This window comes from Pan paniscus, chromosome 6 (assembly GCF_029289425.2).
Source record: "Pan paniscus chromosome 6, NHGRI_mPanPan1-v2.0_pri, whole genome shotgun sequence".
Classification (NCBI taxonomy): domain Eukaryota; kingdom Metazoa; phylum Chordata; class Mammalia; order Primates; family Hominidae; genus Pan; species Pan paniscus.
In genome coordinates this window covers 23756463-23782902 of record NC_073255.2, presented here as the reverse complement: position 1 = coordinate 23782902, position 26440 = coordinate 23756463, and the positions used below count along the sequence as shown (strand labels likewise).

The 26440-nt window shown below is 33.8% G+C and overlaps 1 protein-coding gene across 14 annotated transcripts in view; it reads right to left on the bottom strand.

Moving 5' to 3' along the window:
• HDAC9 (histone deacetylase 9) overlaps positions 1-26440 on the bottom strand; it is a 911762-nt gene that overhangs the window by 47994 nt on the left and 837328 nt on the right. For all 14 annotated transcript variants that reach the window (XM_034963758.4, XM_034963753.3, XM_055115739.2 and 11 more), the window contains 2 exons: positions 18747-18880; positions 279-363 (listed from right to left, as the gene is read on the bottom strand). In XM_034963758.4, the coding sequence (XP_034819649.1) occupies positions 279-363; positions 18747-18880 (219 nt within the window). The remainder of the gene's footprint in view (positions 1-278; positions 364-18746; positions 18881-26440) is intronic.

Sequence of the window (26440 nt, the reverse complement as noted above, 5' to 3'; positions counted from 1 at the left end):
TTCATGGTTCTGGGTAAATGCTTAGTGATCATAATGGTAAAAACTCCAAATACCTGAAATACATGAGAAAACAAGATTCTAAATCTAGAGTCTCTACGTTTTGTCATCAGTATAAGATAAGATTGCTGCATTAAGAGCAACACATTAAGATATATACTTAAGAACGCATGTGCAAATTATGATAACTCTAAATAAATGTTTCTTTGTACTATAATTTTCAATATAATTTTAGTTAGTTTTACCTGCTTAGAATTTTTAAGAAAACTTTAAAGACATACTTTGAATTTCAATGATCTTCTGTAAAGAAATAACAGCATTCATATTCGGGCTTTGGTGGAGAATATCTTCTGCAAGTGGCTCCAGCTGCAAGAATAGTAGATAATAGTATGAGCAGAATATTATGACTTTATAGTAAGTCTCACAGAAGCAAAGCAAACTGAAACAACCTAATCCTCAGGAAAAGCTTGCTCCGAGAACTAGTTAACATTTTGCTGATATTAGTTCTAAAAGTGTAGCCAGTTTTATTTTCTGTTTTGTATCCATGTAATTGAATTCCAAGGGGCTTTTCCATTGGTCACAAGACTAATCTATGAAGTCCCTGAAGCAGGTGCATGTCTGTGCATTATTCATTAAAAATCTGAGTTATTTGTGTAATTTTTGTAGGTTCCTGACAAACCAAATTCCATCATGTCTGTATACGCAGCTGGGCCCTGCAAACAAAACCTCAGGGAAGTTGCAATAGACAGAAAGTGGGCAGTCTATTATCCATACTTTCACAGTGTTTTTACATTCAACCACCTTATACATTTGAACACTTCATGATAGAAAGCCATGAGACACAGCTGCTTTTATTCAAAGGCCATTGAATAAAGTAGTAGAGAAAGGGTTCAAATAACCAAATGTAAAATAACTGTACCGTTTCATTTAACTTCTACTTTATTCACAACTATGCAGATGTCTGTGTGTAAGCACAGGCCAAATTCCTACCTTGCAAATCTATCATAATCTTCTGGAATTACACTAATTTTTCATGGAGAAGCTCAGCAAGCATTGCTTTGCAAGAAATGAAGAGAAGCTTTAAATAATTTATAGAGCCTATCTGTCAGGCCTAAGTCTGATAACACATCCCTCAGAATGCTGTGGTGATTAGTTTGGCATGTTGCAGCAGAAAGCGCATGGCTAGGGCCCTTGCAAATAAAATAGTTGTCCAGCTATTGTGACCCAAAAAGCAAATAAAGTAATAGTAACAAAAGGATTAACAAAAAAGTAGTTTTCCTAGAAACATTAAGGTTAATCATCTCAAATAAGAACTGGTGATCAAACTATAATATGGCATGAATGGGAAGCGATGTCACTAGACGCATCAAAGCATGAACTCATCTATGTCTCTTCATCTGTAGGAAAACCTAAAAAAACACAGGGATTACCAGTTTCCACCACATATGTGAGTGAATCTTCCCCTCAGGGTCCCTCTGAATTGATTATTCTATTCTTCAATCATGAAATCTACAACAATAGCACCTTTATTCCAGATGCCACAGGATAACAGACTAGCTCAGGGATATTTATACACGGGTAAATTCACTAACTATAACTTTCCAGAGTGTTTTTCTTAGCTGCCAAAGAAAAACTTTTAAACATCAAAAGGTTTATTTGCAATACAGTTTGGTGAGAGGAAAAAAAAAACATCACCACCACCGCTCTGTGGCAGTACAAGGTTCTGAAATAAACTCTTAAAACTTGTTAAAATCATTTTTAAAATGTGGTATTTCAAATTGTATCTTCAAGAATATGTTAGTCTAGTAACACTCTCTTAACTCAGAGGAACTACTGAATCATAAACTGAAGCTTACTTGGAAAACTCTTATGCATTAGACAAGGTTCAGAGGGCTACTTTGCTTATAAATAATTTTTCACTCCCTTCTTGGAGCTTAGAGAAAATAATTTTTAATAGAAATCAGATAGATTTTACTAATAAAATATCTTGAAATGACACTCTATGTTCCAATATTTAAGAACAAAAGCACAAAGCGATGTCAGCATATTTAGCTCTTCAAAAAGCTTCCCTGTGACTTTGGGGTAAAAATCCTGACAAACTGAAAGGTGCTGGCTCCTGGAAAGAAAGCTATAGGCAGATCATATATGTAAAACATCTAACTTCTGGTCTCATGCACACTGAGGTCTGGGCTATTTTAAAGACTCAGGTTATACAGAAAGCATACGTGATTCAGAGTATTGAGAGTAAAATACAAACACCCCTAAACCCCCAATTTAGAATCTTCAGTTAGATGCAAAAGGGTTGTGTCTATTTTAAAAAGCAATTCAGAGAATTAAGGCAATTAAATTGATCATTTAAACCTCCCAAAGCATTTCCCTGCATGTTTTAGTTGAATGTCATTTAGAGGATTTAACCTTCAGTAAATTGCCCCAATTTGTTTCATTTTGAGTGTATACATACAGACAGAGCTGAATTCAGAAATTTCTCAATGTAGGTTCTTTATTTTTTCTCTGGCAGGTATGCAATGGATAATATTCTCTCCGTTGGCAAGAAGGCAAGTGGCATTTTGAGTCTGTTTTTATAAAATTAAAATCTTGTATGGCGGGACCACAGAATTGGGTTGTCTTTTCTAGACAATTATTTATTTAATCACTCACAATTATAAGCACTAACAACATCTGATTGAAGCATCCACTTAATAAATATTTATGAGTGTTGTCATTATTCATAATTTAATAACTAATAAATAATATTAAATAAATATTCATTTTTTATAAATTTGGAGCAGAAAGTAAGAATATGTGGTAAAGTTTTGCTATGTATTTAATTTAGGTGATTAGATACAGCAAAAACATTGGTGATTGAGATTAATCAGCATTACTGGAAATTATTAAAAGATAAATAAGGAGTAATTTATATAAACAAGACAACTTTTGCATGCAAAAGTTACAGAAAGATAAAGCAGATGCAAATGTAGGAAATAGTACACACCCGTCATGCCATTTCTGTCAAGCAGTTCTGTTAAATAATGGTAATTATCATGGAGTTATAAGATACGCTAGATAATTTTAACATAACCTCTTGACACTTAAAGCTCTCATCCAGCTTAATTGTATCTAAAGCTTAATCACAAGCATTACTCATAGCAATTCTTTACACAGATTTTCAGGCTCAGTGACAGGGAAATTTATTTTTCTACATCATTTTCAGAAAGTTGTGATAATGTATTGATATGATTCACATGTTTGTTAAGTTGCATATACCATATACATTCTAAGTACTGTAGCTATTTTAAAACACCATAAAATTGTGGCCATTATCATCTTATAAGTAATTCCCAGGTTCTTTAGAATCAGATCATTTAAATCGTCAAAAATCATTTTAGTTGCCTAAGATTCATCTATAGAAAGAGGCGAGGGATATTCTTGGAGAAGCTGTTGAGTAAGATTTTTAAAATTTACGCTGTACTGATGAGCTATGAAAAACAGCTCACTGATTTTTTTTATTTGCATGACTTAGAACAGAACATAAAAGAAGCTAAACAGAGCCTTTGCAAATGTAACAGGTGTGTGAGGATGGATGTATACATCAATCAAGCAAAGGATCTATTAAATAGACTTGTTAGCGTTTTTGTTATGTGTTGACGTTTCCCAAATATGCCAACTATTTTAATATTTCTGTACTTTTATCTATTCTGTTTCCTCTGAATTCTATGTTTTTCATTCTTCTTTGAATTGGTAAAACCTTACCAAGCATTCAAGGACCACCGCAAATATTGCCTGCTCCTCAAATTCTCTACTAGAGCAAATTTCTTCCCCTCCTATGGCCCTTTCCCCCACAAATATTCTTATTTACTAAATACATTATGTAGTAGAAAGTCATTTTATCCCACTCTCTATTTTGTTGTGAGCCATTTAAAGACAAAGATGGAGACTGTATATGAAAGACATTTTAAAAATGTTGAATAAATGGAGAAATACTTAATCGAAAAAATAACATGAAGAGGTGGCCTTTATTCTGCTCACCATAGCTAACAAGACAAAATAAAATGGGTTCTTCCTCTTGGTTGCCTGCTGTAATCAGGATATGGTTTTAAGATGAAGAATTAGAACAGCAGTGATAACTCATTTTGTTTTCTAAGGTGAACTGCTCTTGCATAATTTCCACACAATTATTTTCTCCTATGCATTGGCAAGGTTTCCTGACATGCAGGCAGATATTTCTATAGATCAGAAATGCAGGGAAATGCAAAAGAAACAAAGACCCAGGGCAAGTAGAGGCAGAATGGCCATGCCAATAATTAGAGGAGAAAAGGTTGCTTCCAATTGAGCGGAAGAAAAAGCAATAGAATGACAATAAAATGGAATGAAATTTTGAAAGGCATTGAAATTAATCTTTAATCCAATTTGAGGAGAACTGGGATCATCTCAATACCTAGACCTCTAATCCATAACATAATGTATTCTATAATTTATTTAGATGTTTGTTAACTTCTCTAAAAATATTCTACAATTTTATGAATAGGGTCATATTTTCAGATAGATTTATTCTAGGTATTTGGTTTGTTTAATGCTTTTGTAAATTATGTATGTGTATATATTTACACTATATATATAAAATATGTATATTTATAATTTAATTAAAAAATTTTCCCGAGACGGGCGGATCACGAGGTCAGGAGATCGAGACCATCTTGGCTAACACGGTGAAACCCCGTTTCTACTAAAAATACAAAAAATTAGCCGGGCGTGTTGGCAGGCGCCTGTAGTCCCAGCTACTTGGGAGGCTGAGGCAGGAGAATGGCGTGAACCCGGGAGGCGGAGCTTGCAGTGAGCCGAGATCGCGCCACTGCACTCCAGCCTGGGCGACAGAGCAAGACTCCGTCTCAAAAAAAAAAAAAAAAAAAAAAAAAAAAAAATTTCAATCCTGGTGTGATTCTGTCCTGTGTGTTTGTTCTCTGGAGTAGGAGTCATTTATCTCCATTCGCCTTCTCTCCCACCACAGTGGGTGCCACAAACCCATAGAAGATTTGATGGACATGGACATGAGCCCTCTAAGGCCTCAAAATTAACTTTTTAATTGTGAACTAAAGCTGACAAATATTATCACTTTAATGTGGATGACGATGAAAATGAGCACCAGTTTTCTTTAAGAATGGCCAGTTCAGGAGCCAGTACCTATGATGAATTGCACATCATTGAAGCAGAAGCAATGAAATATAAACGCAGTCCAAATAAAAGTAACACTGGCAACTTTGAAAATGTCTGTACAGCCAACAGTTTCCTTTGTGGGCTTTGAAATACCACCACCTATGGTCTTATGGTTGAAGCATAGTTCAGGGCCAGTGCATATTATTGGGCAGCACTTAACAGCTGTGGAGGAAGATGCACAGTGAGAAGATGAAGAGGAGGAGGATGCAAAGCTCTTAAGTATATCTGGAAAGCGAGCTGCCTCTAGAGGTGGTAGTGAGGTTCCACAGAAAAACAGTAAAAACTTGCTGCTGATGAAGATAATGATGATGACAATGAAGATGACGATGACAAGGGTGAGGAAGATGAAGAAAAAGCCCAGTGAAGAAATCTATACAAGATACTCCAGCCAAAAATGCACAAAAATCAAACCAGAGTGAAAAAGACTCAAAACCATCAACATCAAGACCAAAAGGTCAAGAATCCTTCAAAAAACAGAAAAAGACCCCTCCCAAAACGCTAAAAGGACCTAGTTCTGTAGAAAACATTAAAGCAAAAACGCAAGCAAGTACAAAAAAAGGTGGTTCTCTTCCCAAATTGGAAACCAATTTCATCAATTATGTGAAGAACTGCTTCCTAATGACTGACCAAGAGGCTATTCAAGATCTCTGGCAGTGGAGCAAGAAGTCTCCTTAATAGTTTAAACAGCTTGTTAGAAAATTTCTGTCTTATTTCATTTCTCTATCATTTGATATCCACCTGTCTTTTTGTAATGCAGAGTGAGAACTTTACATACCATATCTAATAAATGTTGTCCAGGTTCCATTGCCAAGAATGTGTTGTCCAAAATGTCTGTTCAGTTTTCTAAGATGGAACTCCACCCTTTGCTTGGTTTTAAGTATGTATGGAATGTTATGATAGGATATAGTATAGTAGTGGTCAGACACGGAAATGGTGGGGATACAAAAATGTGTGTGTGAAATAAACTCATTATTAAAATGTTTTTTGAAGTAATTTTATATTTATAGAAAGTTTCAAACACTGTACAAAATTCCCATGTACTCTTCACCCAGTTTCCCTTAATGATAACTGGTTACATAAAACCAGTGTATTCTTAAACTTTTATTTTCTACAGTTATGACAGTTATATAGATATATAATTAATTTTTACTAAACCTTTTAAGTGAGTTTTAAATTTTCACTGATTTTTAATTAACTACCCACTTTGTTAAATTTACATATTAATTCATAATTTAAATGAACATCTTTTAATAGATTTTCTTCATACTCAATTACAAATCATCTGTAAATAGTGAAAGATTTATTTATTTTTCTCCAATACTGGTATCTTTTTCTTTTTCTTACAATATCGCACTGTCTAGGATTCCCTGAACAATGCTGAAATGAAGCAGTAAGAGTATCTTTGTCTTGTTTTCAATTTAAAAGAATAATTTCTATATTTCACCTTTAAACCTGATGTATACTGTGGAATTTATTTTGTAGCTATCCTTTATCAAGTTAATAAACATTTTTTATTTCTATTTGTAAAAATTGTTCATTATGATTGGGTAGTTTATCAGCTGCTTTTAAAACATTTATTGAAATATATTTCTTCCTCATTGTCTTAATGTGATGAATTATAATGAATTAGTCTGGAAAGTTAATATGTTATATTTCTAGAGTAAACCCAATTTTTATGAACATTTAAGATGTTGATGAACTGCTAATATTTTATTTAGGGTTTTAACTACTATGACTATGAGAAATATTCTCTTATAATATTCCTTTCTTGTGATATTCTGTTAAGTTTTTGGTATTGGTATTACATAGGCCTCAAAAAATTATTTGTGATGGATTCTTCCTACCATCCATTCCTTTATTCTAAAACAATTTGTGATTGGTGTTATTTTTTCCTTAAATTCCTGGTAGAATTTCCTGGTGAAGCTCTATAGGTTTTGTGTTTTCTCCTGGTAAATTTAGTTTTAAAAACTCAGTTTTGTAAGTAATTAAAGAACCATTCACATTTGCTGTATTTTTATTCAGTCTTGCAAGGTTGCATTTTTATTATAATTTTTCCATTTAATATATTCCATTTCAGAAGTTTTTGAAATGTTTACGTAAAGTTTATTTTAATATTTTCTTGTCATCCTTTTAATAACATTAAAATCTGTAGTGAAGTCCCCTTTTCTTTCCCAGTGCTGGGCATGCATGCTTTTTCTTTGTTGGTCAGTCTTACTAGAGTTCGATCAATTTTACTACTTATTTCAAAGAATCAACCTCTGACTTTAAAAATCTTACATATATGCTTGTTTTCTATTTTATCATTTTATTTATATCTTCTTTGGTTTCTTTGCATTTAATTTGCTGCTTTGATTCTCTAATGAGATACATGCTTTTAAACATTAATTTTAAGCTTTCTTCTTTTCTAATATATACATTTAAAACCATATGTTTCTCTAAGTTCAGCTTTATATATCACACAAGTTTTCACATGTTATGTTTTCATAATGCTTTATTTTGGAATACTTTCTAGTATTTCACTGTGATTTCTTTGGACACATGAATTAGAGTATATTTGAAATCTCAAAATATATACGATTTTCTAATTACCTCACTGTGGGTAAAAAATTACACTATGTATGAATTCAATTAGTTCAAATTTATTGAAACTTGCTTTATGCTCCATATATGGTCTATTTTTAAAAATGTTAAGAATGTCCTTGAAAAGAACGATATTCTGTCATGTTAGGGGATATATACTCCATTATATATTTAAATTATAGCAAGTTTATCAAGTGTTTAAATCTTCCACATCACCCTTCACTTTTATTTTCTTCATGGTTTATCAGTTACTGAGAGAAGTGTACTAAAATTTGTTATGATGATTGTGGTTTTGCCTATTTTTTCATTTGGTTCTTTCCATGTATACTTAATATGTTTTCATGCTGTCTTAGACACAAAAAGTTTGAATTGTTTTATCTTCTTGGTTCATAGAATATTTTATCAGTATGAAACATCTCTTTTGATCTCTATTTTCTCTTTTTTTCTTGCCTTAAAGTCCATTTTTATCTGATATTAATATGGTCACATGAATTTTCCTTCAGTTAGTTCTTGTGGATAATTTTTTTTTCATTTCCTTCATTCAAACTTTCCTTATATTACAGAAAGCTTCCCTTCAAAGAGCATCTGCTACTACAATGTTATCACCTTTGTCTTAGTTGGTGAACTAAATCCATTTATATCCACTTATATGTGATTTGTACAACCACCCAAGCTGATTCTAAAATTTTATATAAAAATGCAGTGGGGCCAAATGTAGCCAAGACTGTCTTGAAGAAGAAAAACAAACGGAAAGATTTGTTCTACCAGATATCAAGACGTTTTATAAAACTACAGTAGTTAAGACAGTCTGATAATATCACATAAAAAGAGAGAAACCTGTGAAATAGAATAGACTCTCCATGTATACATGGATAAAGTTAACACTACTGAGCCATAATGAATGGATGGTCTTTTTTTTTTTTTTTTGAGACGGAGTCTTGTACTATCACCCAGGCTGGAGTGCAGTGGTGCTATCTCAGCTCACTGCAACCTCTGCCTCCTGGGTTCAAGCGATTCTCCAGCCTCAGCCTCCTGAGTAGCTGGGAATACAGGTGCGCACCACCACGCCTGGCTAATTTTTGTATTTTTAGTAGAGATGGGGTTTCACCATGTTGGTTAGGCTGGTCTCAAACCTCTGACCTCATGATTCGCCCACCTTGGCCTCCCATAGTGCTGGGATTACAGGCATGAGCCACTGTGCCCTGCTGAATGGATGGTCTTTTCTATAAGTGGTACTTGATCAACTGTATATTCACATTGAAACAAACAAACCTGACCTCTATATTATGCCATATACATATTCAATGCCAGATGAACTATGCATCTAAATGTTGAAGTCAAAAAATAAACCTTTCAGAAAAGAGGAAGGAAAGAATAAAAATAATCTTTTCTTGACTTTGGGAATCCAGAAAGAATACTTAAACAGACTACAAAAAGAACTAATCCTACAGGAAAAGATTGATAAATTATACCACATTAAAAAGTTACTTTCAATTATCAAAGGTCACCTTTAAGATGGTGAAAAGACAAGATTTTCAACACATGAAACTAACACTAGAACCTATCAAGAATTGCTAAATCAGTAAGGAAAAAGACAATATGAAGGTGGACAAAAGTTTTGAATAGATACTTCAAAAACAGTATGTACAAATGATCAATAAATAGATGAAGAACTGCTTTACCACATTAGCGTCTGGGCAAATCAAAACCATGGTGATATACTACTACACATCCAACAGAATGGCAAGATTTTAAAAGACTGACAATATGGAGTATTAGAAGGATACAGAACTGTGTAAACACTTGTATGCCACTGGTAGGAGTACAAATTGTAACTGCCACTATGGAAAACAGTTTGGTGCTATCCACAAAATTTAAACACATGCATATTTCAGGATTCAGCAATACCACTTGTAGAAATATATTCAACAAAAATGTCGGTACAAGTGCACCAAGAAACACATATAAAATGTCCATCACAACATTAGATACAATAGCCCCCAAACAGGAAAAATTCCCTTTATCTGTCAAAAGCAGAATATGTAAATAAACTGTGACATTTTCCTAAAAATTATTTTTATAGAATGGAATACTATATGTGAATGGAAATGAAACAAATATAGCTAGCTGCAATAACATGGATAAATCTCTTAAGCAAAATGAGTAAGAATTATATACTGTATGATTTCATGGATATAAAGCTACAAATTAAAATATAGTCTTAGACATCAGAAAATTGGTGACTTTCAGAAAAGAGAAAGGGGATACTAGTTAGAAAAGGAATGTGGGGTCTTTTCATAGAGATAGAGCTGACATTACTCTATCTCTTGGTTGATCATTACATATGTGATCTCTGTGATATTTCATTGAGTTGTACATTTGTGTTTTGCAGTTTTCTGTATAAGTGTTATATTTTACAATTAAAAACAGTTTAGCAAAAATTAAAAATCTAAAAAAAATTAAAAGCACTGTGATGTAAGAGAATAGGGAAACAAAGTCTGGATCTTGAGTTCATGTTCTTTCCACTGTATTATTGTCCTTCCAGGAAACAAAGTGAGATTATATATTTTGCATAAGAGCAACATGTTATATTCTTAGATACAAGGCCACAAATTTACTTACAAAGAAAGCTGAAAGTCCCCCTGCAACATGCAAAGCGACTCAGACAAAATGCAGAAAGGGTTCAGTTGTCAGGGTCACAGATATTGTGGAACTTTGGAAGAATATGATAATCAAGACCAAGAGGACAAGGGAAGCAGATTGTAATGAAGACCTGACTCTCCATGCTGATGAACTATTATCAATTCCCTAGTGAGGAGGGATTGGTGGTGGAAACTCAACTCTCATTTGAATAATTGTCTTAGAGAAGTCTGCAATTAGTTGTGTATGTTTAATTTGATTGTGTAAGTAAATCTGGTTATAATTTTATCCAAATTGTGATTCATGAGTCATTCTTGAAATAACCTATTTTATTTGTTTGAAGTCATTAAAATTCTTGACCAAATAGATTGGGGGAAATATCAGAATCAGGGTGATTGTATTAACAATCAAGTTACTACACTGACAAACTATTGAAATTATTCAGATTGCGTCTGCCTGCATCCTACCTACATGTGGATGACATAGGGTGATATCAACACAGCAATAAAGAAATATCTCTGGTCAATAGCAGTGACATAAGTCTTATGAGAGTAACAGGAAGACCAAGAGGTAAAGGGAACAGTCATGGTCATCAGCTCACATGAGATATTGCAGGAATTCCTTGAATAAGGTAAGAGGGACCAGTGAGTCAGACTCTGAGATTATTACTGTAGTTATTGTTCTATTAACTGAGTTTTGTCCAAAACTACTATGGCTTAGAGAAATGTAGGTTAAACAATACATCAGCCAATGAATGAAAGGAGGAAGACTATGAGAAGATGCCTCTGTTCCATATCAAACCCAAATAGTATCCTATAATTTCCATGATGCTTAACCATGGACAGTTTGCACATGATATATTTAAACATCTATGGCAATCACCAACTAAGTAATTAAAAATAAAACTAAAAATAAATGGAAGAAGGCATAGCGGTCAATTGGAAAGAGGATAATAAATACAATTTGTTGGATAATTCAGATTATTGATATTCTTGTTTAATCATTAAGGTAAGTTTGTAGATATACAACATAATGAGAAAACAGTTAGAACCACACAGTAGAGTTAGGAAAATACTACGTATGTTGAAAAGTACATGTCAAACTAAAGTTCTAACAACATTGAAGGGAAGTTCGTTCAGGACTGTATGTGTAGTTTTCCAACATAATGTCTGTAGTTTGGATATCAATTGTTATGAAGAAGGCTTGGCTCACATTAAATGCCAAAAATCTTGTTTACTTGCCCCTGTTTCTGCAAGTAAGTTTAAATTTGACAGTCAAATTTGTTAAGTCCTGTTTCACTTTGTGTGCCTTAGTATTCTCTTTATTTGCTTTTTAAATCTCTTCTTCCTTTAATCTGCTAATTTTATATTTTTCAATATTTTCTTTAATTTTTTTATTTTATTAAAGAGATTTTGTATGATACTCTTTTCCAACTGTTGACTTTTCTGCTAACAAGACCTGTTTCACATTGTGTAGCAGTGGTGTGCCGGTAAATGTTGAACTGCTAACTGTCCAAGAAGTAGTCCTAATTTGTAGTATTTGCTGATTTCTGTGCTGTAAATATTCCCACCATGGCCTATTTCGAGCTACTAATGTGATGTTATTAAACTTAGATTTAAGCAGAGATACACACAATTGGCTTTCACAAGTCATTTACAGTCAGTTCCAGCATATTGTGGTTAGAGTACAATTTTGTTTATTGATTATCTGGGAAAATTGCTAATAGTTATTTTCATAGTAAGCTTTGTTTTCTTCTATAAGCTTCTGCCATCTCCATAAAAAACAAACAAACAAACAAACAAACAAACAAACAAAACGCTGTTTTGTTGCTGTTGTTGTTTTACACCAAAGCTTGGGATTCATGTATTCAAAGCTTCCATATTTTTTCACAGAAATTCTAATTCCTTATGATATTCCATTACCCAGATTCAGCCTCAGTATATACTTTTATTCTACTCAACATACCTCTCCTCTACCAAAAACAAAACGAACAAATCCAAACAGAGCCATCCACAATTCCAAGAAGTCTTAATGTCTTTATCTATGCTTTCCCATTACATGATAATCTTTTCCTTAGATATTAGCTCATATTAGTCTGATTTTTTATTCAAGACCAATTAAATATTAAAATATGCCTCCATCTCTGTAGTTAAAAACAATGGTTTTATGTTATATTCCCAAAGCACTTTGTTTTACTTTTACTTATATTGATACGTTTGGGCACAAAATACATGCCCAATAAAAGACTAATGAATGGTCAGATAAATGAATGTCATCTCATGTTTGTTTCACCATGGCAAAGAACTGCTTTCTTTCTTTTATTGGTTACCACAACCTGTGAAATATCCAGGTCCCTGGCCCATATTCTCCTTAACACCCTCTGAAAAACCTAAAGACTATACAGAAAATTTATATAATGGAGTTTTGAATTATCCAAACAACGTCCACTTCATTTGGCATTTGATAAAACATATAAACAAAAATAAATCCACAACCAATTTGGCTCTGCCTTGTTGAATATAAGAAATGCAACATCACAGGCCACATCTACACTGAAAAGTATCTTCAAATAATATTTTCCCCAAACAGTTTTATTCTCTTTAGATTACCCATACATTCTCTTTCAGAGTATGGAGAGCCTTCAAAGTTTAAAAGAAAACCATAGAAAAACATTATTCTGACATATCATACATTGTCCCTGTATTCAGTTCTTCCTTCCTTTACTCATGAATGGCAACTATTTAGGAGCTTGTAAGCTTTCCCAGATTCACACCAATTCCCCAATGGACTAAGCTTCAGCCATACATAATCTAAAGCATGAAAAAGATGGCAAAACAACTTCCCCATTCGGAATCCAATGCAAACAAACCCCTGATGAGCAACTTGGACAACAACATCTCAAGAGTTCACCTCAGGGGTGGTTGTCAACACTTACTAGAGTCAATTCAAGAGACTATTTCAGCAGCTTTAGAGCAAAACGTCATCTTTAAAAGATTATCAACAAACACAATCACTAAGTTTAGCCACTGTTTGTGAAATTCAAGTCAAATAGAAGCAGCTGAGCATACTCAACAGGAGATAGCAGTTATTAAAAAGAAAGTGGAGAGAGGGAGGGAGAAAGGGAGAGAGGGTTGAAGGGAGTGAGGAAGTGAAGAATAACGGGAGGGAGGCAGTGAGGGAAAGAAAGAAAAGAAAAAAAAAAGGAGAGACAAAAAAAGAAATCAGAATCCAAATTTTAAAAAGAGTGAGGGAAATCAAAACATGCTATATGCTCCAAGTGTAAATGCTGAACTTGCAGTACTAGAGGATTTAGCATAATCTCAACAGCTTCCAGACCTATGACAATTTGTTTTGCTTTTTTCCTCTAACAAGCTTAGAAATCATCATTTATTCGGTATTGACAGGTGATCTTCTAATGGCCATGTTCTCAACTCACTACCTAAGGCTTCTACTACTACATGTCCTCTCCTTTCTTTGACTTGCTTGAAGTTTTTCAATGTTTTTGTTTTAGATTCCATAGGAATGGCAACTGCTTAAAGCTTTTCTCACCTCTTGGGAAAATTTCTTTCAGAGGAAGTAACCCGGGGTGCCACTAATTGGCTTTGCATAACAGTAGGCAAATTTGGCCTTAAAGCAACTGTGACACTGTTTGCCAATCAGCTCAAATACAGATTACCAAAATCAGATTTTCTGGGAACCTCACAGATGTTTCTATTACGAATTCTAAAAACTATGTGGTTATTGACACAAGTATCCCTAATGCCTTTCCAAGCAACTTAATGATTCTTCTCATTTAAATATTCACTTCAATTTCTTGCAAACCCCAAGCTGGTGTTTCTAAGTGCTTCATTGAAAAAGATCAAAAATATTCATCATGCACTGATTGGACTGATAAATCTAAGTTCTAAACTTTGCCAAGAAAAAGAAAAAAACGGACTTCTGGTATGTCTTCAATATCAGTTGCCTCTAGGAATTTCCTGTACCATGCTCAAATTAGTTTTAATCCAATAGTATACTATTTTGACTGACCTTGTACATATTTCTTAAAAGAATAGTTAAGAGATGTTTTGCTAAGTAGATCATTTTCATGATAAAGATATTTAAAAAGAAGAAAATGCCTGTTTTGGGCGCAACACTCAGATAACTAAAATTTTTAAAAATCAAGTTTTTTGGTACCCTTCTATGTGTCTACACAGATGCACAGCTAACGGTTCCTGCTGATTTTATAATTACTTTGGGTTATGTAATACATATTATTCTGCTGATCATAAGCCCTAAGAAGCAAAATTTTGCTGTATTGACATGGCCTGGCCAAAAACAACAAGGGAAAGAAATAGCATTCAAAAAACTGGCAAAATGTTTATGAATTCTAATCCTCTGCACATGAATAAATACATCTGACAAAGAGCAGAGGCCCTCAGAAAGGCCCCTCTTGACCTTTCTAATGTGAGTTCAATTGCATGTTCAGTGTTGAGAAACTAAAGCGGGTTCTGCCAATGTTTTAAGTTCAAGCTTTACTACATTTTGTTATTTGTAAAAGTGAAATCCCAGATAATGAGTTATAATTGCTCTATTAATCATTGAATAAAGGGTTTGGAGGGAAACTGGGATTTGAAATTGCAATCTGAAAGACATCCTTTTGTATTTTTTTACCTACAGCTTACCATATAAAACTACTGTGAAAACTACATATATGCACTTTTTAAAAAATGGTGAGGTACATGTAATACGCCTTATATATTATTTTTCTAAAAGAATAAAATTTAAAACTTCAGTGTAGTCATGATGATCTTTGACCTGGAAAAAAATACAGAAAACCAGGCCTTGGATTATAAATATTGTCAATGAAAGTGAGAAGAACTCTCCATTCTTTAATGTGTTTTATGTATTATATTTTCATTTCCTTTTTCCAAATGAATTATAATGTACAACATGTTTGTATTTTTCTTTAATTTTTCACTTTTAATAATCTTTCTATTTCTTAACTTTGTTCTTCCATATACTGATAGACCTGACACAACAAAATTTACCTTTCAAAAATTCAATAATCCCATATTCATTGTTACCCTTAAAGTATCTGCTAGGAATTCTATATTCTTATTTATGTTCCCAAGAAAGTTTAATGCAAAAAATATAGAAAAGCATACATTATTTAAACCTCCCTTCCTTTAGTTTATATTGAAAAAATTTTAGGTTGTGCTTATGCAACTGAAGATCACCAACCAAAAGGGACAAGCTGGTATTTAGGGCATCATAATAACTAACTCAAATTTACCATAAGACATACATATTAATTAGTAAGTTCAATAGTCAATATAGCCAAAAATAATCATTTCAGTTAGCACTTACTGGAAATTTTAGCAATCTAAACACTCACATGGTCAGGTTTAATATTGTCCAGCGATACCTTTATTCCTTTCTCTTTCTCAAGCCTGGTCTTTCTAAACATATAGAGAAAAGGCACAGGTCTCAAACTTAAATCAGGTGACATCATTGTCATTCTTTCTGCGTTCTGGTCTCCAATTAAATTCCCTTTCCTTCTTAGGCCCAAGGCTTTGACTATCTTTTGCAATATGCAGTAGATTATTAATGTTCAAACTCTGACCAATTGGTGATTTTCAAACAGATGCCTCCAAGGTAGCCAACAGTTGCAGTATTCACTCTCCTTTTTCTATCTTTTTGGAAGTCATTCATAAATTTAAAAGGGTGGTTTTAATATTTAATTCAGCATTTTGAGTTTTTTTTTTTTTTTTTTTTTTTTTTGAGTCGGAGCCTCGCCTCTGTCGCCCAGGCTGGAATGCAGTGGTGCCATCTCGGCTCACTGCAAGCTCCACCTCTCGGGTTCATGCCATTCTCCTGACTCAGGCTCCGGAGTAGCTGGGACTACAGGCGCCCGCCAACACGCCTGGCTAATTTTTTGTATTTTTAGTAGAGACAGGGTTTCACAGTGTTAGCCAGGATGGTCTTGATCTCATGACCTCGTGATCCACCCGCCTCGGCCTCCCAAAGTGCTGGGATTACAGGCATGAGACACCGCGCCCGGCCAGCGAGATACTTTCATATAGGAATATTTAAGAATATGTAATCTCTCATATTGCCATCAATTTTAAAGTCACTAATTGCTCTACAAAAGCAGTGTATTTCATCTCCATGAAAAGCATGTGTACTAAAATGACCAGAGTTCTCCCAGTCAAAAGGTCATAGAATGGCAGCAAGGTACAAAACACACTTTGCTTTACAGTAAACACAGATAAATTAAGAAAAACATGTAACTCCACACAGTTGAATCTGTTCTGAAACATAATCATTTCTTAAAGAAAGAGATCATAGGGGAGATCACTCCATCCTCATTGGAAATGTTGGGTTAAGAGCAAAAGATTATGAGTATAGCGACATTTGAATGCATGTGTTCAAAGAAAGCCAGTAAAATCCCTGATTTCCTTCCACATAGGAAGAAAAGTAGTTGGCTTTTGCAATCAGGTAACATTTCTTTCTGGCTAGGTCAATTATCCATGGAGCTACAAATCCACAACCTATTCTGATTGTCTGCACATCTGGTGTAAGCCTTTATAATGCAAATATTAATATTATTATGCTTCTGTAACATGTTTCTATATTTAAAATCAAATAAGTGATTTCAGAATACAGGTGACTATGCAAAAAAATGTTATCTAGGGGGCAAAAAAGCACCCCAACATCAACTTATAAAATAAAAATAGCATTTATTTCTTGCACTCCCTTACTGCCATAAAAAAATACTCAACATCCTGTTTGACATTATTGGCGTACAGGGATCACAGAAAGACACTAACATTTTAGAAAATTTTACACACGTTGAATTGTGTGTGATCTGAAACAGCAGCACTTTGTTGACACTAATCATTAGATAATTACATCCTTTGAGTTATTGTGCTGTCTAAAATTAACAAGACAGCCAGGCGCGGTGGTTCAGGCCTGTAATTCCAGCACTTTGGGAGGCCGAGGCGGGCAGATCACGAGGTCAGGAGTTCGAGACCAGCCTAGCCAACATGGTGAAACCCCGTCTCTACTAAAAATACAAAAATTAGCTGGGCGTGATGGTGCACACCTGTAATCCCAGCTACTTGGGTGGCTGAGGCAGGGGAATCACTTCAACCCAGGTGGCGGAGGTTGCAGTGAGCCGAGATCGCACCACTGCACTCCAGCCTGGGCAACAGAGCAAGACTCTGTCTCAGAAAGAAAAAAAAAAAAAATTAACAAGAGTAAAGTACTTGAGCAATGCTTAAGTTTTCTCTCTCATATTTTTTCTTCAAATTAACAACATACATTTTTACTTCAATATATATGAAAAATAATCATATGGAAACATTACAGGTTTGTAAAATAATGATGACAATAGTAACTATGTGTTCTATGTGCAGAAGAAAAGGTACATTTTGTTTTATAAATACTACAGGCAAAGGCATGCATTACAGTTAAAAAAATGATATGAATGATAGATTTTTAAAAAGATTTTGTATATGTTTATCTAATAAGCAAAATCATATTGCAAATTCATAAAAGAAAGGCAAAATGCATATGATAGTCTTAACACTACTGTATAATCACTATAGAAAATAGATTAATGGATAATATTAATGAATACATAGAAACTTTGAAATATTTGCTGAATTGCAACTAATTGGTTGAAAAAGTTGCCATGAGCTGGAAGTGAACCTCATAGCAATTGGATCTGAATTCTGCAGAGTAGTCAGAAAGTATGTTGCAATGTAGCCATGTGATGTGAAAGAAAAAATAATGGTCTTTGGCCATTTAGATTCATGTTCATGTCTTGGATCTTATAATGCATTCTGACTGCATGACTTTGGATGGATTTCTCAACATTTTTGAGACTCATTCTCACCATCTGTAAGATGGAAATACCTATCTCTTAGCATGAAGAATTCTTAAATGGTGACAAAAATAGTTTACCAATTTTTAAAATAGTTTTTTTTCTCAGAAATAACATAATCCTACAAGAAACCTCCAGACATTTTTTAAAGTTTTATTTCTTATTCAATGTTTCCGTACTCATTGGTTGGGTCAGTGGACAAAACGTTCTTATTTTTGAGCTCCGTGGCTAACCTGATTGAAGGGAGTGAGTGCTATGTGGATTCTGTACCTGGGATAACATTGTAGTATACGAGAACATGTAAACTTATCTAAGGCTTACCTTCTTTCTTAATGGTAAGAGCAATGTTAAGCTTTCTGAGTATGCAGAATTTTTTTTTAGTTTAAAAATATACATGCATACATCCCTGATTCTTTACCCCTGCCCTTTTGTACTTTTACTTTTTTACCTCATTTCCTAGGAGGGCATTTACACAGGCTTCTGATGCATCACAGATGGCTGTGAGATCATGTCCTCCTTCTAGAGCCAACACCACACGTCCATCAGCCAATGTCATCAATTGCTTCGTCAAATGACCAAAACCTACCATAATACAAACAGAACATTTCAAAGTATTAAATCAAGAGAAAGTGATCACTAGAATCTAACATTGAGCATGTATTTTGAGTAAGTCATTACTAAGCATTTTCTGTGTGCTAACTCATCCAATACTTAAAATAACTTTATGGATTAGGTCCTATTATTATCTCTATTTTACACATAAGGGACCCAAAGCCCAAGATCTCACAGCTAAGAAGTATCACAACCAAGACTGGCACCAATCTGGCTCTTTACCAGTGCACAGGGCTGCTTTTCATAACATGGTCTGTATGTATCTGGATAAAAAAACGGAATACTATTCAGCGGGTGTTAACAAGGTAAACTGTTCCATTTGCTTACCATATGCTTCCTGTCGCTATCATTGGCCTTTATTATAGAAAGTTTTCTATGCCCCAAATTGCTATATATTACAAATTTACATTATCTAATATAATTATTTACATTATCTAATGTAATGTAAAATCTATTACATTAGATTTTATAAGCATTATTTTATTATGAAACATTTGATAAATGCAAAATATGAATAACATCTATACGTGTTATAAAATACAATAATATGACAAATATCTGCTTTTTTACCTTCCAACTTAAGGAAAATTAAGTTAGCAACACTTTTTCAACCCCCATGTGCCTTTCTCTGACAGTAGCTATCCTCCTCCTTGTGGGAGATCAGGATCCTGAGTTTACAATTCCACTGCTTTCCTTTTCTAAATTTCCTTGTTTTTCAACTTTATAAAAATGGTTTTACACTTTTGCAACTTGCTATTTTCATGTATTTTGTTAGCTCATCTTTGTCGATCCCTGTAGCTATAGTTTTTTTGCTGTCTAGTAGGCCATTATATGTCAACAGAGGTTATCTACCCATTCTTCTATTGACAGAGAGTTGGTTTTCTTGTTATCACCAAATTCCAGTTTTTTTGTCGTTACAAATAACGTCGCCATGAACATTCTTACACGGGTCTTCTGGTGCACATATGCACATGTGAAACGGAATTGTTGAGTCTTAAAAATCTGCTAAATAATGCCAGATTATTTCCAAAGGGCTATTACCAAGCCCCACCCTCAGAAACAGTATATGTAAGAATTCCAGTTAAGTCACATCCTTGCCAACATTTGGTATGATTTGCCAAGTGGGTGGCAAAAAAATGGCATCTTATTGTGGTTTCATTCAGTGTAAGAGGGGAGTTTTCTATTTCTAATTTAACTTAGAGATTTCATTACAAATGTAATTTAATCTAATTATTTCTTTACACAGATAGACTTTTCCCCATAATTTCACAGTGTTGTTAGTTACATTAATTAATATTTCAAATATGAAGCCATCATTGCATTTAGGAAGTAAAATAAGCTTGGTCATAATGTATTATCTTTTTAGTACACACCTGGATTTGTTTTGCTAATGCTTTGAGATTTTTTTGAGTATGTTCATGAATGGGGTTAATCTGTACTTTTCCATTCTTGTATTGGCCATAATGAATTTTGATGTGGTTGGGACCCTCTGTTTTTATTATCTGATGCCAGAATGTTGGGGACAAATCTCGTATGAAACCATTAGGGTCTTGTGTTCACTTTGAAGAATATTTTTAGTATTGATTGAATTTTTAAAGGGATTATATCACTACACCTGCTTTCTATATCGGCCTAAGTTATATTTTTACAGGCGTTTCCTTCTTTTATTTCATTGTTTAAATTTGCTGAAATAAAATGTTTGCTTACTCTATTACATTATTTTGAAATTCCATATAGATGTAGGTGGACATTGTCTGTAAATATTTCCTTGATCTAAGTTCTCTTTCATATTTTCCATCTCTCTCTGTCCTGCATTACGTATATTTTTGAATCAGAGCTGTCTTCCAGACTTTCCCTCTTCAGACATCTCTAATCTGCTACATCACATCTTTAGTGATATTTTCATTTCTGTGATTGTATTATTTAACTCTAGAATTCCAATTTTGTTCTATTTCATGACTTATTGGTCATTATGATACTTTCTTAACTCCTTGCTTATGTTTTTATTTCTTCTTTTATTTCTTTCAGCATAATTATTTTACATTCTGTAACTGACATTTGAAATCTTTTGGTTTAGTTTGCTCTCTGTTGTTTCTGCTGATTCATGTTCATGCTGCCTTAATTATCCCCCTTTTAAAAAACTTTTATTAATTTATTTGTGGAGTACTTTGAGCTTGTATTCATTGTAACTTTATATGTGAAAAATATTTGAAGCTTGGTGCAATGGACTGAATGTGACTACACCCCAAAATTTATATGTGGAAATTCTAACCTCCAATGTGATGTTTTTGAGAGGCAGCCTTTGATAATTATGTAGAGTCCTCATGAATGAGATCAGTACCCTTACAAAAGGGACCCCAGAGAGAGTCCTCTAGCTCTCTTGTTGCCTTCTAAGGATCCAAGGAGAAGTTGGCACTCTTTAATCCAGATTAGGTAGAGTCCTCGTAAATTAGATTTGTACCCTTACAAAAGGGACCCAGAGAGTCCTCTAGTTCTCTTGTTGCCTTCTAAGGGTCCAAGTCTTTACTTGGCAGTCTTTATTCCAGAAGGCCCTGACCAGAACCTGACCATGCTGGCAAGCTGGTCTCAGACTTACAGCAACCAGAACTGTGAGAAATAGATTTCTGTTGTTTATAAGCTATCAGTCTATTGTATTTTGATACAGCAGCCTGAACTAAGACACTGGGGTTGAATGTGGTATCTGTCTTTCAAGTCTGGCTCAAGTGTGATATTGTTTGCTTTTGCTGGATATCTGGGACACTACCTTCTAGGACCTATTTTAAATTCTTATATGGCAAGACTGGTTGTGGAGTTTGCTGTTGTTGTTTGCACATGTATATTATTAATATGGACCTTAAAACTTTATTACAAATTCTCATGGAGAAGAAAGTCAGGGCATCCTTTCTTTCTTTCTTTCTTTCTTTCTTTCTTTCTTTCTTTCTTTCTTTCTTTCTTTCTTTCTTTCTTCTTTCTTCTTTTTCTCTTTCTCTCTTACATTCTTTCTCTCTCTTTCTCTGAAACTTTCTTTCGGAAATTCCCTTTATTGGTAGCAAAAGCTAAGATAGATGTGATGTTTTATTTAGGAGTATTTTCTTTTCTCCTATTTATTCTCTTCCAAAGTGTTGGCCATTTGTCATTCTTTCTTTATTCTGGTCTCCAGTTAAATTCCCTTCCCTTCTTAGGCCCAAGCCTCTGACCCTCTTTTGCAATATGCAGTAGATTATTAATGTTCCAACTCCGACCGATTGGAGATTTTGGTATAGATGCCCCCAGGGTAGTTAACAATTGCAGGATTTACTCTCCTTTTTCTATCTTTTGGAAGTCAACCACAAATTTAAAAGGATGATTTTAATATTTAATTCAGCATTTTGAGATACTTTCACATAAAAGTGTTTAAGAATATGTAATGTCTCATATTGCCAAATTTGAATGTTTCTCATTTAACATTTAGAAAAAATTATCACGGCATCCGACCTGTCCAATTTCAGGGGCAATTGCCAAAAGGTACGGTAAATAAAAATAAATAAAAACACGTGTTTCAATAGAACATTTCATTTTTTACATGCTTTGTGAACTTACAGCAAAAAATTTTAATTTTTAAATCAATTGAATTTTTCATAATTCATAGATTTTATTTTTTAGAGCAGTTTTGTATTTACAGAAAAACTGAGCAGGAAGTACAGCAAGTTCCATATCCAGTCTCTTTCTTTCCATATTAACATTTTGCATCATTTTGGTACATTTGTTATGATTGATAAGCCAGTACTGATGCATTATTATTAACTAAAGTATAGTTGAGGTTCACACTTTGTGTTGTACATTCTGTGGGTTTTGACAAATGCATAATGTCATGCATCCACCATTATACTATCAGACAGAATCGTTGACTGCCCTGAAAATTTCCTGTGATCTACCTATTCATCCTCCCTCTCTGACCCTCAACCCCTGGCAACCAGTGATCTTTTAATTGTCATAGTCTTTAGTCTGAAAAGAAAATAAATTCTCAGGATGTATTCACTAGAATTTAATGAAAGCCTATAAAATCATCAGATAATGAGAACCTGAAACTAAATTAGGTTGCTTCTATTTTGAACAATAAAATAATACATTAATCCTAGTAATGCATTAAAATAATCCACTTGGTAAACAACTGCCTAGATTTTCCCTTCTGGTCTAGCACTTGATGTTCACCATGAACAGGTTGAGTTAATCTCCTCAATATCTTGAAGCACTTTAATGCTGATTTTAACCACTTAACTACTATTTGGATGGAAGTCAAATTAGTCACTTTACAATTATCACGTTTTAAAATTCTGGACAAAAATTCATTTAAAAAGGATTTAAAAATTAGTTAAAAACTGTTATCAAGCATTTTAGTTTTTCTCAATTCCTATGGACCTCATTATGATGCCAATAAGAATCTTTTACCCAGGCCACTTAGGAATGAGGCTGTCCACACTAAACTACCTTATTAGCGGGATGACAATAAAAAGAATGATAAACATTCAGAAAAGAAGTAATGCAAAATTTTGATCCCTAATGCTTAGAAATGTTCTTTCCCTAAGCCAAGATTAATAGCACATAGTAATTAGTACCATTCTAGAAAATTTATGTAAAAAACCTGATAGGTAAGGACACATTTCTGTTAATCATATTATTAAATATTCTAGACAGCTTTTTCTGTAACCTAAACCAGGGCTACAGTTATAATTTTAAAAGATATAATAAATCAAGCCAGAAATCTTACTAATAATTTCTAGTAATTGAGAATTCAATTATCTAAAGTCACTATTGAACAAACCAAATCACTGGATTAAAGAAAGAAAGAGAGAGAGCGATCCAAATCTGGTTTAAGTTCACTCTTTCCTCTGGGAATGAAAAAAAGTCCCATAAAATGCCAAATTTAGATGGGATAGTAAAAAGTGGAAGGAAAGAGTGGAATGAAGTTAATCTTTGATCTCTATCCAAATTCCTCTTTCTTTTACCTACAGGGTTTATTTCCATTCACATGTTACCCATGTGATCTCTGCAGTCAGAGACTGAGGCAGCTGAACTCTAAGTTATGCATGCACAAAACATTCAAGTGATGTAAGGAAAGTTCTACAAGGCCGATGCCCTTTCTTCAAACCAAAATAAGCAATTCAGTATTTTTTTTAAATTTTATTATCCTGAATTCTGCTGTGTCCATTGTTACTGTACATATTAGAAACATTAAAAATGCCAGCCAAGTGTGGCTACCAAGGTGAAGGTATTATTTTTCAGGACATATTAAAGGTTTCAGTGGCATGTGTACGTGTGTGTGTGTGTGTGTTTGTGTGTATGTGTGTGTTAGATTAGAGCATATATAACAATTTTAGTAGGCATGATTGCAAGTTTCATGTAATCATATTTACTTCTAGCTTCATTAAAGACACAAAAGCTCATCCTACATTTGACAGTAAACTTAATAACACCTTCAGAGTTGAAAAATTTTAGCACAGACCTTCCTCAAGCGGGGTTGAGTGTTTTGACTGTGAGGGCTGATGGGCTAAGTGATTAAGTGGAAAACATGTTCCTATACCATGGTACCTTGTAGGCTCAAGCAATCACTGGACATAGAGATGGAACGGGGTTCTCAACAACCACATAGGCCATCAGTTTCGTAATTGAGTGCAGAGCTGAGGGAGGAGCTTGGATGCCTCGGAGCAGCCACATGTGCAGGTTCATATTGGGATGCACTGACTAAAAATCAGCCTTGACAGTCATCCCTATTACCTGCATTGACTACAAAAGAATCTGTATACTTCATAGGTGTTGGTTTCTGCTAAGAAATCATATTGTTTCAGATACTTTTTTTTTTTTTTTTGAGGCGGCATCTTGCTGTGTCACCTGGGCTAGAGTGCAGTGGCGTGATCTCAGCTCACTGCAACCTCCACCTCCCGGGTTCAAGCAATTCTCCTGCCTCAGCCTCCCGAGTAGCTGGACTACAGGCGTGCACCACCACACCCAGCTAATTTTTGTATTTTTAGTAGAGACGTGGTTTCACCATGTTGGTTGGCCAGGATAGTCTCGATCTCTTGACCTCATGATCCACCAGCCTTGGCCTCCCAAAGTGCTGGAATTACAGGTGTAAGCTACCATGCCCAGGCGTGTCAGATACTTTTTAAAAGAGATTTGGTACCTTAAGCTTTTATTTTAGGAAATATTTTAGAATGAGGCATTAATCAAACACCACAACTACTACTAAAGAATCCTACATGTAGCCTGGTTGTTTTAAAAATTGTCTATCAGCATTAAATTATAAGCATGAGAAGGATTCTACACTGTAACAAATCATTTCTTTTGATGACCAAGTGGAGCTGAACTGGTAATTACCATGACCTTGAAACCATTGAGAGAGAGAATTAGAAGGGCCTTTTCAGAATGAAATACTCTGTTTGGTTCCATTAATTTAGTAGAAACAAATTTAATATTTTTGATTATAAAAATAGAATTAAATAAGCTATCAATATGATAATGGTTTCAAATTATCAATTTCAATTTGATTTCCTGATACTTTATAGGGGTTGGTTTCTGCTAAGAAATCATATTGTGTCAGTATTTTCTCTAGTTTAGAAGTTGTTTGAAATGAAAAGTTGCTCTAAGAAGGCTCAAAGATTAAGCCTTATATACGTATTTAATAACCAAGTCAGATGACACAAAAGGATTCATCCTTCAAGGTGACATGTCTCAAATGCTTCTCTCTAACATTTCCAAATAGTTCCCAGAGAATAGTGGTAGTGAAAGGAAACAACCTTAACTAGCTTTATTTTAATTTTCATTAAAAAAAACTATATTAAAAAACCAAAATTATTGCATTCTCGTTGTAAGAAATTTGGAAAATGATAGAAAATAATAAATAAATAGTATAATAATAAACAGGCTCTATGTTGTGATATATAAAGTGTTATCTTTTATTTGATAAATATATAAATGATCATCATCAAATAATTATAAATAATAAATACATAGTTCCATCGACCAGAAATAGCCAATTCTACCTTTGTGTATTTCATGCTTCTTGTTGTATTTTCTAAATAAAACAGAATCATTCTGGTTTTTTAAAAATACATTTACAAATATCAAATAGTGGATACATTTTTCATGTTCTCTACAATATCATTTAAAATGTATCCATGCACCAAGCAATTCTGTTTTTAGATATTTAAGTGTGTTATTAGGTTTTTAGTTTAATATACAAGATAGCAAATAATAGCCTAGTGTATAATCAAAGTGACCAATGTATGTTAGTGTTTATCTTATTCTAGTGTTATTATGTATTATTAGGGTTGGAAGAAGGCTTGCTCTTTTTATTGCTAACTTATCTGTTTCACCAGAGCATGGGCTAGAACCTAAGTACTACAGCACATAAAGCCAAAATGAGAACAAAGTACAGTCAGAACTGTATAAACTTTTTTCTTTTAAAACCCATGTATATTTAGCAATGCCTATTTTGAATAACCTAATGTTTTGATAGAAGCTCAGAGAAATGAGAGATTCTCCCACAAAGTC